General features: G+C 38.4%; 1 protein-coding gene across 2 annotated transcripts in view; it reads right to left on the reverse strand.

The window, feature by feature from the left end:
* Ppp2r2a (protein phosphatase 2 regulatory subunit Balpha) overlaps nt 1-16,345 on the reverse strand; it is a 59,215-nt gene that overhangs the window by 13,318 nt on the left and 29,552 nt on the right. The window contains exons 3-5 of one of the 2 annotated variants that reach the window (XM_029541470.1): nt 12,681-12,778; nt 11,753-11,823; nt 2,048-2,213 (exon numbers count right to left, since the gene is read on the reverse strand). Coding sequence is in view for 1 of the 2 variants with exons in the window: in XM_021203238.1 (XP_021058897.1) it covers nt 2,048-2,213; nt 12,681-12,778 (264 nt within the window). In the remaining variant the exon portion in view is untranslated. The remainder of the gene's footprint in view (nt 1-2,047; nt 2,214-11,752; nt 11,824-12,680; nt 12,779-16,345) is intronic. The other variant, XM_021203238.1, reaches the window with a different exon arrangement.

Below are 16,345 nucleotides of genomic sequence, written 5' to 3' on the forward strand. Positions count from 1 at the left end.
AAAAAAAAAAAAACAGTGTCTGTGCATTTGAACATACACAAATGACAATGGTCTTCATTGAGAAGAAGAGAGGTGGGTCTTGAGCTCGCACTGTACCTCATTATTCACTACTGTTTCTACTTGAACTATTGAAAGCCTATACTTGAACTTCCCCTTTAGAAAAAAAATATGAAATGAACTGCCACAAAATAGGCCTTGTGGCTCAAGTTTGTCATTTCAACCTGGGAAAGCTAAGGCAGAAAGATCCCAAGGTCAAATTTGCTTGCATTAGGAAATAAGCTCAAGACCAGCACATGAAACCATGAATCTACTTCGAGGGAGGGAGGGAGAAAAGGAGGGTAGGGTAGCTAGGTAGGTAACCAGGTATAACCACATGGCTTTAATCCCACTACTCAGGAAATGGGGAAACAGAGTTTTGCAAGTTCCAGGTAAGCCTGGGCTACATGGTTGAGTCCCTGTTTCAAAAACAGGGGTGTGGGGGGTGGGGAGAAGACCTATCTCTTCAGACTGTAGTGTATCGGCCTAGCTTGCCACGTATAAGGCCCCCGACTGTGAAAACAAACATTCAAAGCCACCTACTCTACAATGTAAAACACACTTCCCAGGGACATTTGTTTCTAAAAGTTAAAAAACAAAAACAAAAATAGTCCTGGGCAGAGGTGGCACACGCCTTTGATCCCAGCACTTGGGAGGCAGAGACAGGCAGATTTCTGAGTTCGAGGACAGCCTGGTCCACACAGTGAGTTCCAGGACAGCCAAGGCTATACAGAGAAACCCTGTCTCAAAAAAAAAAAAAAAAAAAAAAAAAGTATAATCATGTATTACTTGACACACACATACACACACACACACGTGCGCGCGCACGCACAGGTCTAAGACTACTTGAAGCACCTCAGAGAAGCTATCTTCTGGTGACTACCAAGCATGCCATGTGTTGCAGGCTGGTTATGTTATTTTCTTTCAGGAATAGGTGAGGTTGGATACAGTGGGCATGCCCGGATTTGGGAGGCAGAAGTAGGCTATCAAGACTTCAATGCTAGCCTGGGCTACTGTTTCATTACCTCCCTTGCCTCATAAATACAAAGAAAATACCATTTATTTAAAAAGAGAGGAAGGCAGAGAGTAAAGAAATTTAATTGAGAGAAAATGGGTCTCCAAGGAGACATGGAATCTGGAGTGGCAATGCTTTATGCACTGTATTCCTATAAGTTCAATACAGAAAATCACAGGGTACAAGAGTGCACCGAGGGGGCTCTAAATATCTCCCACTGTGTTACCCTAAGTAGTCATGAGTCTATACACTGTGCAAACAGAAAGACATAAGTGCTAAGATTTGCTTCTATTAATAGTAAGATGAGAAAATGTGAAAATTTAGACTAAAAGTTTTAATAGACCATTACACCCAGATCTCCAAGTATCACCCCCATCTCTGCAACCTCAAGGTCCTGATTGATAGGCCAAGTCACATTTTACACAAACACACACACACACACACACACACACACACACACACACACACACCCCTCTTAATTTGTCATACAGAACTTCAAAGTTTGGCCAACATCTCACAGAGTTCTAACTCTTTCTAACACCTTTCCTTACAGAGGTACAACTAATGAGAAGATTCTTCTTCCACTCATGTGGCTTATAGAGAAGACAGTGACAAGCAAAGCTAAGGAAGAAGGGTACTCTCCTAGAGATCATCCTCTGCAGAGTTGGAAAGGAAGAGGAAAGGAAATAAACATTTTTCTAAGCATTGGTTCTACCTGCCAAGTCACCATGTTACCATACATTCATAACAGTGCTCTAACAGACACTGCTGCCTATGTCTGCTGGTAAGGAATAGTCAACTCAGTATTTGGGATCAGTCAAAAGAAGCAGAAATAAAACCAGCCTAAATAAAAATCGGTACCCATAAATCTGAATTTGCAAGTTAACAATATAAGAAGCAAAAGTAGTAGGCTTTACATTCTGTACAGAGAAGGGCCTGTATCCTCTACAGGATATGTGCCCATGTAGTGCCTGAGAGCAAAAGATGCACACTTACCGTTGGTAGACAATAAAAACTGGGCAGCATTTTTCTGGGGTAACCACCTAATTTTGTTGATCTTCTCTTCTATTTCTAAGCTTTTCAAGTAGTCAAATTCTGGCTCATGGCTCTGGAAGGTGCTGTAAACATTGTATTCTCCTCTGCTATGAGACTGGATTTTGTTCTACAACAGAAAAAAAAATATTTGGACTATGTTGAGAAATATATCAAATCATAATCAACTTCAACAGACTCTGAAAATTGTAGATACTCCAACTAGGCTGCCTTATCTTAAATGCTACTGTACTGTTTTCTGTATTTAAAGGCCTTAAAGGAGAAAGAAAGCTTTATAAAGAGTAAGAAGGAAACACTTAAGAAAGTCTCATTTAATAGGCAAACAGTAGACCAAATACAAACTGATTCATTAACTTGCATATTAAATAACATGGTTATACTGTTAAAGAAGAAAACTGAACACCCACAGAAATAGATACCATTTAAAATTTAAAATTAGGAAGACACTGCTCAGAAACAGCTGGCTGGAACACATTTTTGTCTGCTGTTATCTGATGTGACAGTTGGCCTCCTTGTCCTTTCTGAAGCCTCTGAAACTTTACACACTGATGCTTAGTGCACTTGGTGCCAGTCTGCTGATTGTCCAATTGAAGGAATGTGATATAAACACTACTTGTGAAGTGCTTCCGTTAACACTGGTAGCCTAGCAAAACTAAGAATTATAATCACAGAATTCCATCTTGTGACCTATCACACAATTAGAAATACTTTCATAAAAAAATTAAAAAAAAAAACTTACTAGAATCTTTGGAAAAGTAGATTAAATGAAAACACAACTGTATGGATAAGCAATCACTTAAATGGAAACCAAGTTATCAAGTGAAATGTTTATAGTTAGCAAAATAGCCATCTTCTCGTTCACATCAGAAGAAACCTATTATATTATCTTGGAAACACATGCTTTGGTTTGTTTAGTCTAACAATACAGTCAGGACTGTTCACTTATTCTTGCATGCATCAATCATTAGTGAATGGGCTGGTCAAAACATTTTCAGAATGTACCATGGGGTGTTGGTGTGCCACACTCACATGTCAAATTCCATAATGTATTTGTTTTTTCTGTATACTCAAACATCACATGCTGTCAGTCTTACACACCTAAATTTACCCAAACAGCCCCATGAAATAATAAATGAATCTACAATTGAGTTATTATTATGAATACTGTTTTAGTTTTTTAAAAGATCATATTTAAACAATGGTACAGAGTACTATGAGTATCTAAGACTTAAAGGGAACAGAATCCTCTATATCTAAAGTATGCCCTTCAAGTACCCAGTGTGCAGAAGAAGCTACACACTCAGTTATTTCATGAAAACCTGTGAAAACAACACTTTTAGAAACAGAATCAGAAAACCATCATAAAGATTCCTGAAGAATCTCACACAAGGTCCACACCTGATCTATTAGAATCTATTACAAAAACCTAAAACAAACAAACAACAACCAGGAGTCTGGCAACTATAGACTACAAGAAACATCCTTTCCCTGAAGGGATAAACTGTATCTTAAGGTTAAAAGAAGCCACATGCCACTACACTACAGAAGAGAAACTCACTCCCAAGACAAAGTAATAGAATAGATGGCCTAGCACTGAAAAAAAAACAGAACAAAACCCCTCAGACTCCAGCTTGCAGACAGCCTGGGCTTTTCCTCCAACAGAAGAACCCATGCTCAGGTTAAACAACCATGGCAGCTGTTCTCTAACGGACCCACGATGGTGCAAAGTATGAAGAAGAAGCAAGGTAAAGTGTGTTACCTACAACACACATCAACGTCACGTGACTTTCTGGGATTCACTTAAAACAAAAAATGAGGGCTGGAGAGATGGCTCAGCAGTTAAGAGCATTGACTGCTCTTCTCCAGAGGTCCTGAGTTCAATTCCCAGCAACCACATGGTGGCTCACAACCATCTGTAATGGAGTCTGATGCCCTCTTCTGGTGCATGTAAAGACAGCTACAGTGTACTCATAAAAAAATAAATCTTTTAAAAAAATGAAATAAAATAGCTCTCATACATTCTATGAGTATGAATACTTCAGTTTTCTGTGCTTCAGTTTTCTTGCATAGCCTTTTAATACCCCTAATTTCTTAGTGAGCACCGCAAACACCTATTTTCTTCACCATGCACATTATGTGTAAAATTTTGCCTAACAACTTCACAAGTGGCTTATCCTCAACACTGTACTAGTGTCTGGAATATAGCAAGCTTCAGTTTCTGCTGAGACACAGCACTTGGAACAGAAAGGACTTAGCAAAATACATAGCTAGCAACACAGATACAGCTTCCAAACAAGCTCCAAGACATACCTATACTCACCCAAAACAGCACAAAACCCAAACCACATATTTCCATTAGAGCAACAACAGAAGACTGCCCTAACAAGCCTTACAGCCAAGTGCGTAAGGCAGAGCTACACTGCACAGGAACAGGGAGACACAAAAAAGCCACACATATGAAGATTTGGATTCTGCCCATGGTGGTCTTATTGTGCAGAGCCACTGACTGGAAGGCCAGCGCCTATCTCAAAAACACATTACCTTGCACAGGTTAACCACTGGCCACAAATGAACACCTAAAATACTATAATCAAAGGGATACTCACTCACTCAACTCATTTATCCACTCCAGAGTTTTTGCGTCAAACCTGTGATTCTCCCACACCAGCCTGCCCTGTGCTGGAATACAGGTGTGCACCACAATGGATGGGGTTAATAGCTACTACCTCCTTTGTTCATTCACCTACTTTTCAGCTTTTAGAATGGGTCTATTGGTTATTTTCATGAACTGCACTACTGAAAAGTCCAAGCCCCATCCATTTTACACCTTACATAGGTCAGCACTTCTAAGATTGCAGCCCATTAGAATGGAGGATGCATTGACTAGAACCTCAGGTAGAGGCTTTGGGAATAACAGCAGCATTACAGCAAACCTAGTTGTCTTATGTATTTGCTCTTTATTTCACCACCGTGACTACAGTCTCTCTATAAATTTAACTGTGAATAGCCACATAGTGAGTAAGGAAGAGATAGATGACAATCCAGATACAAGAGGCATTCCGGACAGACAACCAGAAAGGAACCACCTCCATCAAAACGTAATTAATTTAAACAGCAAATATACAAAACGAAGAAAGTAATCTCAAAACAACTCATATATGGAGGCAGGCCCACCTACTGTAAAATTGAAACTTACAAAGCCAGAAGGTCTCAATTCAGAAAGATTATGAATGCCAAACACGACTACTACATCCAGCAAAGCAACCTCTCATAATGGTAGAACAAAAATTTTCCATGGTTAAAATGGACTAAATAAGCCAGGCGGTGGTGGCACTCGCCTTTCATCCTAGCACTCAAGAATCGGAGGCAGAGGCCAGTCTGTCTTAAAGCAAAAACAACAAAAAACTAAAGCAATGTATGAGGAGGAAGTCAGCTTTACAGAAGATATCTAAGGAAGGGAAAAGCAAACTCATCTACAAGGCCACAGGAAGAATAAATCATACTAGAGTAATAGTTAAAACCCGACAAAGAAGAAAACACCAAACACTACAAAAGCAACAAAATAGCAGAGGCAGAGAAACCTGTCTCAAAACAAACATCTCCCAACTGGGGACTGAAACAGTTCAGCAGCAGCAAGCTGCCTAAGCCTGACAACCCAAGTTCAACTTCCCAGATCACCATGGTGAAAGGAAAAGGCCTGTTCCACACGTGCACGTGGCATGTGTACAAATCCACACACCCAGAAACATACTTGGTAGTTTGAATAAAAATGGCCCCCATATGCCAATGTTGGAATGAGTGTGGCCTTATTGGAGGAAACGTGCCTCAGTTTCTTCTGGCTGCTTGCCTTCCAGATATAGAAGTCTCAGCACCGTATCTGCCCGCATGCTGCCATGCTTCCCACCATAAGGATAATGAACTGAACTCTGAAACTGTCAGTCAGCCTTAATTAAATACTTTCCTTTATATAAGTTGCCATGATCATGGTGTCTCTTCACAGCAATAGAACTAGACTAAGACAGACAGACAGACAGACAGACAGACAGGCAGGCAGGCAGGCAGGCAGACAGACAGACACTATAATTTTAGCCAGGGATTGTGGCATATACCTTTCAGTAGGTAGAGATGGCTATGATATATACTGATACCCTTTCTTGTTAAGATGATTTAAAAAAAAAGTCTCCCAACCAAAATTAGTCTAGAGTTACATGGATTCACTTCAAAGAACACCAATGCTTTTCCAAAAGCATTCCATAAAATAGAAAAGGAAGACATATTACCAAAGTCGTTTTATTAGTATTATCTTGATATCAACACCAAAGACGTAAGAACAACTCAGAAATAATCCTAAAAAAGAACAACAAACCCAAAACAACGAAACCCTCTTGCCACCTAAATTCAAGAATACAAACAGATCATCAAGTTGGCTTCATTCCAGAGATGTAGAGATGGATGGCGTGATGGTTTGTATATTCTTGGACCAGGGAGTGGCACCATTTGGAGGTGTGGCCTTGTTAGAATAGGTGTGACCTGGTTGGAGTAGGTGTGTCACTGTGAGTGTGGGTTTAAGACCCTCACCCTAGTTGCCTGGAAGTTAGTCTTCCACTAGCAGCTTTTGGATGAAGACGCAGAACTCTCAGCTCTGCCTGCACCATGCCTGCCTGGATACTGCCATGCTCCCACCTTGATGATAATGGACTGAACCTCTGAACCTGTAAGCCAGCCCCAAGTAAAGGTTGTTTTTTAAGACTTGCCTTGGTCATGGTGTCTGTTCACAGCAGCAAAACCCTAACGAAGACAGATGGTTTGAGATATATGTTATAAATTACACAAATGGACTATAGGACAGAAATCACATGGCCATCAAAATAGATGGCAGAAAGGGCTTTTGACAAATTTCAACATCCTTTCATGTTAAAGTCGTGAAGATAACTAGAATAGGAAGAATGTACTTTAACAAAATAAAGGGTATATAAGACAAACTCATAACCAACATTAAAAGGGGAAACACCTCAAAGCATTTACAATAAAACCAGGAATAAGACAAGGGTGCTTCCCCTTTTCACTCCTATTCAATACAGCGATGTAAATTCTTAGCCAACGCAGTAAGGGAACCAACCAGGGCTCAGTGGATCAGAGTACTGGTTACTCTACTAAAGGACCCAAGGTCAATAAATGCCCAGCTCTAACTCCAATTCCAAGAGAAGCCCTCTTCTGGGCTTCACAGGCAACAGGTGTGCACATGGTGCACAGGCATTCATTCAGGCAAACCATCCATAAGCATTAAAAAACAAACAAACAAAAAAACCAAAAGGAAGATAATATATTATCAGATAATGATTCTATACCTGCGACCCACAAGAGCAGCAGAAAGCTTTCAGATCTGATAAACCCTTTTGTGTAAATTAACTTATCAGCAACAAGCATTTGGAGAAAAAGAATAATAAATCAGGGAAATGATGCCCCACTCAATTGCTTAACACCAAGATGAAAAAGCTGTCCAGAACCTACTACTTTGTAAAAAATATATTTTGGTATAAAATAATTTTTGGTATTAAAACTTTATACCAAATTTTCAAACACTGGGTTTGAAGGGTGCCTGGTTGGACAATGCTGCACCCAGAAGGTACAGGTTATAAAATAATTTCAGTCCTCGGACTGGGTTACCTTCCTACAAGTCATTAGTGAGGGAGGCCCCAGAAGCACCCAAAACACAGGCTATTGTTTTTGCAATTGGCTATCCACCATAACTAGATGGAAAGACCCTGCTGACAAAACACCAGACCAATTATAGGACAAAAAGAAAGAAAGAAAGAAAGAAAGAAAGAAAGAAAGAAAGAAAGAAAGAAAGAAAGAAAGAAAGAAAGAAAAGAAAAAAAGAAATGANAAAGAAAGAAAGAAAGAAAGAAAGAAAGAAAGAAAGAAAGAAAGAAAGAAAGAAAGAAAGAAAGAAAGAAAGAAAGAGAAAAGAAAGAGAAAAGAAAGAGAAAAGAAAGAGAAAAGAAAGAGAAAAGAAAGAGAAAAGAAAGAGAAAAGAAAAGAAAAGAAAAGAAAAGAAAAGAAAAGAAAAGAAAAGAAAAGAAAAGAAAAGAAAAGAAAAGAAAAGAAAAAGAAAAAGAATCTGGAACTAATGGAGAAACTTCCCCACTGGCTAGCTTCCATAGAGGACAGGCACAACACAGGCTGCTTGGGAAGAAGACATCAGCATTCTTAACCAGCACTGGACCTTGCCTGCTACAATACCAACCTTAACAAGAAAGACAAACTCACCTAACCACAATGGAATGGCTGTTACAGAGGTACAACTACTTAGCTGAATTTGAGGTTTGTGCCACAGGAGGTAATTCATGTGTGGAGCTGTAAATGTAAACTTGGCCAAAGGACCATGGCTAAGAAGGTCATAGGCTGAAGGTAGAAGGGGCGGTCCTACTATGTTATTTTGCTAAATGTTCATGCTATCAAACTGCCTTCTAAATATTTATGTTTATGTCCATAGGTTAATTACACTCTCTACTTACTTAGGCCAGGGAAGCCTCTTTTTGCAGTGGGCAGCAGTTTATAATACAGAGAGACCAGCAACTGATCAAACAAAGCACTAAGAATTAAGCCACTATGAGTGTTCTGCCCTAAGTATATAACTTACCACCCCTACCCTCACTTCAATACACATCCCAGAAAGAGTGGAAAGAATGTATAAGCTAGAAGTTTAAGAAGGATGCTGTGAAATGTTTTTCTGGACAAGATTAAACCACAGCACTAGTGAATTCACAGCAGAAGTAGTTTTTACCTGCAGAAGACTTAAACAAGAATCAAGCCAGTCAGCATTTCAGCATGGATGGAGAAGGGAGTTATGAGGGTCCATCCCTAGCTGAAGATCTACTGGCAGTTGGTAATGGCAGGGAGGGGGGTGTGGAGGGGGAGGAAAGGAGTCATTTTTCTTTCAGGATGTGGACAATGGTAGGCTGCCCAGAAACCTATAGATGGCCATATGGGCAGCACTAACTGGACTGTGTGCGGGCTTATAAAAGAAGGAAGGAGAGGAGACAGACAGGAAGGGTTAGGGTGCAAGGTAGAAATAAATGTTAAAATATGTATTCAAGAATGAAAATCACAAAGAACAAAAAATACCGGTTAAAAAGAAAGAAACCAACAACTATAGTGGTGTATACCTTTAATCCCAGCACCGAGAACACAGAGGCAGCAGGATCTTTGTGAGTTCGAGGCCAGCCAGGTCTACAGATAGGTCAGCTAGAGTGACAGTAAGACAAGAATGTCTCAAAAGAAAAGCAAACCAGTCACAGCAACTGCTTATCTCCACTGAACATCCATGCAAACCACAAAACCCATTACAAACCAGAAGGCAGCCCAAACCCTTCTAAACCCTGGACTGTTATAAAAAAACCAAAACATTCAGATATGTCTTTTGTTCTCAAAAGCTATTTTAAATTGTAAAACCAAATTAGGAAGATGGGTAATCTACTTTAGAACATACTGTAAAGATTTACTGACCACACCATAGCTATGAATCACCTGGGGGGGAAAAAATCTCTTTACTTTTGTGCCTCAATTTCTCTATTAAAATAAGCAATATACCCTTGTCATGGAACTTTCTGGGAGATTTAACCTAAAAATAATAAGGAAAAAGATTATTGTAGCTCCTTTCTCTTTTCCAGGAACACACTTTCACCAATATAGATGTGACTCCCTCAGACCTTGTGCACACACTTATTATTAATCACTGACAGACCCAGAGTCACCCTCTAAGACACAGCTTACAGTATGCAAGATTAATTAGCAGAAACACATCAATTAATATCAACAACATGCAGGTTTAGGGTTAAATCATCACTGTCACTTAACCAATAACTTAAAAACATTTTATAGGGATGGTGAGATGGCTCAGCGGTTAAGAGCACCGATTGCTCTTCCAAAGGTCCTGAGTTCAAATCCCAGCAACCACATGGTGGCTCACAACCATCCGTAACGAAATCTGATGCCCTCTTCCGGAGTGTCTGAAGTCAGCAACTGTGTACACACATATAATAAATAAATAAATCTTTAAAAAAACATTATATATATATATATATATATATATATATATATATATATATATATTGAGTGATTCTCAAAATAATGCATATAAAACAAATGATAAGAATTCTTTTCATATCATGGCAATAATTACCAAAAAGTTACCCATTCTGCTCATTCTTCCTCAAACAGTACTTATTTAAAATAGCATTTCAGAATCTTTGGAGAGATTTCAGAAAATAAGAAACTACTTTCTTAAGAATACTGTTTCTTTCAACTGGGGGTGTGCCACAGCCTCCATAAGGAAGCCAGATGAACCTGTAGGTGTCTGTCACCTCCTTTGACCTCAAGTTCTAAGAATCAAGCTGTAGGTCATCAGGTTTGGCTGAAGGATGACCTTTATCCACCAAGGTATCTCACCATCCTGAGACTACTCCCTGGTATGAATTGCTGGGCTTATTTTCTGACACACTTAGAACTGTTTAAACAATTTCCCTTTGTCGGGTTTTGTTACCAAGCACTATCACTGGTCCTTTTAGAAAGATTCTAGAGTGCTTTGACAACTACTAAACTCATACAAAAGCAACCATTTGCCTCATTTATCCTAAATTCCCATCCTTTTTTGCATCTGATTTGACTTTAATAACAAATTAACACCTACAGAAAGTGGAAATTACTTCATCCACATGCAAAATATTTCCAAGTTAGCTTTTAGTTGACAACTTTCATTTTAAAATAGCAGTGACCTCAGCAAAGAACTGGAACCGCAGCCCCCAGCCCCCGAATGGGAGCCTGTGTGCACTGCCCTTTGCCTGTGAGATCAAGCACAGTAACTGAAATTATTTTTGAACTTTTTTCCTAGCCAGTTGTAGTGGCATATACTCATAATCCCAGGACTTGCATGCAAAGCAAAGCCAGATGACCCAAATTCAAATTCTCTGCCAAAGTCGTTGCTGGCCTGGGCTATATGATATACTGTCTCCAAATCAGTAAGTGAATGAATGAATGAATAAATAAATAAATAATGTTCACATTTGGGGGGAATTTAATACAAAAGGCAGTTAAAAAAGAAAAAGAAAGAAAAGACATCCCAAAAGTTCTAGAGATTGGCTATATATTTCTAACTTAATATTTTTATTTGTAAAGAAAGGAAGTCCCAGTCCCAGTTCACTTTCTTTTAAAGACAATTATGGTCAAGTTCTACCTGTTTGAACAAATGGGCTGGGGATGTGGCTCAGGGGGCACACTGCTTGCCGAGCATGCATAAAGTCCATCCCCAGTAAACATAAAATTCAGCATAGTGCTAGAGGACCATAATTCCATCACTTCAGAAGTGGAGGAGGCAAGGTCATCATAAGTTCAAAGCCATCCTTGGCTACATAGTAAGTTCTAGGCCAGTCTGACATATCTGACACCCTGGCTCAAAACAAATCCAGAAACAAAAACTTTGATTCTGCCTCCCTTCCCACCAGATCATTCTTTGTCAGGCAAAGGCTTGAGTCTTATTTTTCTTACTTTCTTCCAACCAAAAGATTAAATTAAAGGAGACATATTTAGTGTTTGTGCATCTTCTATTCAGACACTATTAATCATTTCTTTTAAAATTAAATTACCTACCTCACTGGGGTGTTGTGAGGATTAATTCATTAGTGTTTCTAAAGCACTTTGAGATCCTCAGGTCAAAGGCGCTATAGAAGTGCAAAGTAGTCGTATTATTACTAGATTCTTTGCTTATTTAAGGAATTTTACAATCCTTTAAAACCTTACCCTGTGTTTTGATTTAGACATTTGTAAAATCCTGCAATTTATCAACATTAAACTCTTTGAGTATGTTACAGACAGACAGGGACAGATGTTTCAAAGCCAATTGTCTTAAAGGTTACAACTTGACATAAATGACTGGAGCAAGCTTGGAAATATTCAGCATGACAAATTGTCCATACAAAATTCTTATGAGATATCCTGTCAATCAGATTTACAAGTGTGCATAAATTGTAAGAAGAACAAAACTGAAATGTACTTAACCTTAGACTCTATTAAAATTTTTTTCATTCTTAAGAGGAAAGGGAACAGTATCCAAAAAATTATTTTACAAGCTAGCACTGTGTTGATGCATTAATTATATTCACATAGGTGCAAGCACAACACAACATTAAGGGCTAGTAAAGGTTTTTGTATGAACTGATTATAAAGTAATCTGGCTGATTTTCTTCCAGTTAACCTTACCCTCAATTACATAGAGCAGCTAAGCCTTGAGAGGTCAACTTATTACTGAGGGTAAAGGCTTCAAACCTGGCTAAGTCTTGAATTAATCAACTACTTCCTACCCTCTTCTCTGGCCAAAGGTTTTTACAATTAAAATGGGTTTTCAAATAAAAGTAACAAAGGCATACATACACGAGCACACACAGAGAGCTAAGAGAAACCATAAGCTATCTGCAGACAAATGTTTACTCAAGGTCCAGCATTAAAGCTGGATCTCTCCAGCACAGCCTCCAGTCTCAAGATCAAACTGAAAAGGAGACACTGAACTGTCAGCACTTACCTCCTGCTCTTGTTGAAAGATGACAACTCTCCCACCTTTATCTCCAGTGGCTAGTAATTCTCCAGAATGATTAAACTCTACTGTAGAAATTATATCTGCTGTATAATTGAAACAAAAACAAAAAGGCATCAGTTTTTGACCCTCAACTTATTAAGGATGTTCTTAACAACATTCTAGATCTATGCACATCAGAAACAAAGAGATCTAAAGTCTTTCTGTAAAACACTTTCATTTGGAAAGAAAGAAAAAAAAAAAAAAAAAAACCACTTTCATTTGGGAGAGAGGATCCCCCAAATAAACCGACTCAAAGTCATTCAACCAATTAGGAAGGTAATAATAAATGCCAGGTTTGTATATACTTCACTTACTTTGTGAATGAAAAAAGAAAGCAGCCACTTATTTGTGGGATTTGCTATTGTTTGAATTTATTATAACCATGTATATGTGTAACTTGTAAAAGGGTGAATAGGCCAACATGTAGAGGTCAGAGGGCAAGTTTGTAGAACGGGTTCTCTTCATCTTCACATAGTTTCCAGGTTTGCACTACAAACACTTTAACCACTGAACCGTCCTGAAAGCCCAGTTGGTGGGTTGTTTGGAAAAGTGGTCTCTTGTAGCCTGGGCTACTCTTGAACTCCTCATAACTTAAGTTTTCCTCCGTGAACGTCCTGAAGTATTTTATGATAACACCAAACAATAATTATTTTATTAATTTTCTAACAATACTGATTATTGGTTTAGTTTTCCCAGACAAGGACTACCTGAGTAGCTCACATTGGTCTCAAACTTGTTATCCTACCCCCTCAGCCTCTTGAATGCTGGAGTTAAAGATAGATGCCTCCATACCTGGCTTTATTTACATACTTGCAATGAGCATGACATTGACATTTTTGGTTTTGTTTGCTGGAAGGGTTATCACTCTAGATCCAACTCTGAAGGAAGACTCAAGTATACTAAGCAAGAGCTCACCTCTGCTGCTAGGCTTATTTATATAAACTCAAAGCCTTCAAAATCAGGGCAGAAAGAAACCAATGAGTAGTGCAGGTCAGTAACCCCCAATACTTGGGAGGCAGAGGCAAGAGCATCAGGATCAGCTTCTGCTACATGAGACCCTGTCTCAAAACCCAAGAAAAAACAACTACAAAACTCTAAGATATTATAGGAGAGGGAACACTTTTAATAATTTCAGATGGAATTCTAATAGTCATAGATCCAAATTGTATTCTTAAAAGTCAGTAACATATACACTCTTAGGTACAAAGAAAATAGTCAATTAATTATAATAATTAATAATGAATACACATCATTATAACAAACGCGCTGGAAAAGAGAATTGTGTCATGAAAGCTACCAAAATGGGAACACTCTTTAAATAACTAGGGCTGGAGAGATGGCTCAGTGGTTAAGAGCACTGACTGCTCTTCCAGAGGTCCCGAGTAGAAATCCCAGCAACCACATGGTGGCTCACAACCATCTATAATGGGATCTGATGCCCTCTTCTGGTGTGTCTGAAGTGTACTCATTGGAAAAAAAAAAAAAAAGTTAAGTAACTATTCTATATTTTATAAAAGTGATAGCAGTGACACCACAATCATTATACTAAATGTGACATATTACCCAGTACAGAACATTATGTCCTCATAAATAGGAAATGCCAAAGACCAAAATACTCTTTTAAAAGAAAAGGAATCTTTCTAAAGACAATAAAAATGTTATTTTACAATCAAGACTGCCTTACTAATCTTAGAGCATTCTAATATGGTTAGTGGAAAAAAGAATCCCCCATCCCCACTCACTCACCAACTAACACTCAGCAAACTTTAAACACATAGATTTACAAATTATGCAACAAAAGCAAAGTCTTTAAAAGGCTTCATCAGTTCTTACATTAATTCGAGTTTATAATGGATTCATTCTATGAATATAACATCTCCTTTTTAAACAATTACCGTCCAGGCTTGCCCTTTGCAGGTGAAATAATCACTTTTTTGGTGGGTGTGACTGACAGCAGCATTAGTGGCCTATCTTTACCTTGCCTGTTTTTGTCATCTACTTTTCTGAAAGTCCTTTGTGTGGCATAATAAACAGATGACAGATAGCCAAGAATCCCAAACTTTAACAGTTGTTTTAAAACTCCTCAAAGAAAAACATCAGCTTGTGGCCTACAGAAACTGTAATAATTAGTGACAAATGCTGCACATCAATGGACCAAATTCTCAGCCCTATCATTTTCTCTGAAATCCAACTCTGAGCTGTGAGGCAATGCAGTTACTCACTGTTTTTTTTTTTTTTTTAATTTTAAAACAAGAATGACTTTTCAAAGAAGTAATTTGAAAGAAACCAACCAGTACAGATATGCAAGATTTCTGAAATTGAAAGCTGAAAATATGCTAAATACCCAATAAACAAGAGATGTGAAATGTAGTCACAAGTTGAAAACTATGGCCCACCACCCTCTCTGTAAGTACCTTCCTGGAGCCCAGTACTAAAAACTAAAAACTAAAGGTAATTTACTAGCTGGTTAGCTAGTAAATTCAGAAAGGGTGACAACCATAGTTCTTATATAAAAATGACTCCAAGCACATAGTGGACACAGATATATAGAACTACAATGTACCAAGTGAGCATTAAATATATCTATTTCCTATTCATAGCACTAACTGTATTGTTTTTCATTTTCCATGTATAGAGGAACAATGGAAAACTGTAGATATCAAGTATGTCACGGGGTGGTGCTACATACAAATGTCAAGAGTCAAGGCCAAGACTCAAATTTAGCAGCTATATGGTTTTAGGAACAGCAAAGGGTTCTGTAAGTCATGAAATGAAGGTAAAGGAATACAGTCTAGGAATTCAATTTGCTGCCTTCCTTACACCCCGACAAAGTACCAGTACTCAACAAAGCACCTAGAACCAAACAAGTTTATAGCTTAGTAATGACTGAGCAGTAAGTAAGCACTTAACACAGTACCCACTACATTAAAGACACCAGGGGTACTGAGTGATCACACATTCTAAATTCTACCTCTGCAAGAAAGATGAACAATATATTCATAAGGAGTTAGTAAATGTTTGAAAGTAGAAAAAGAAAACATAGACACATTCACAAAACTACCAAGGAGTTAAGACAAATAGCTCATGGGTCAGATGCCTATCTAGATGGGCTCTAGGTGAGAAATACCATCTCAAAAATAAGGTAGGGTGGCAAAAGCAAGGGTTGTTTGAGGTAAGCCTAGTCTACACAAGGAGCTCTAGGCTACAGAGTTATACAATTAACCTGTTAAAAATAATAAATAATTCCAGGTATTGGTGGTGCACATCTTTAACCCCAGCACTTAGGAGGAAGAGGCACAAGAATCTATGAATTCAAAGCCACCCTGCTCTATAGAGTGAGTAGCAGGACAGCCAGAGCTATTCAGAGAAACCCTGCCTCAAAAACCAAACAAATGATAATAGTAATGCCAAAGGAGATAAAAAACAAATACTAATCCTAGCACATAAAGATCAAATAAATGTGTAGAGATGCCTCCTCATGTTGCACTTAGGACTGACTGTAGCTCAGAGGCAGAGCACATTTTTTTTTTCTTTTCTTTTTTTTTCTTTTTGGTTTTTTCGAGACAGGGATTCTCTGTATAGCCCTGGCTGTCCTGGAACTCACTTTGTAG

This window comes from Mus pahari, chromosome 8, assembly GCF_900095145.1.
Source record: "Mus pahari chromosome 8, PAHARI_EIJ_v1.1, whole genome shotgun sequence".
NCBI lineage: Eukaryota > Metazoa > Chordata > Mammalia > Rodentia > Muridae > Mus > Mus pahari.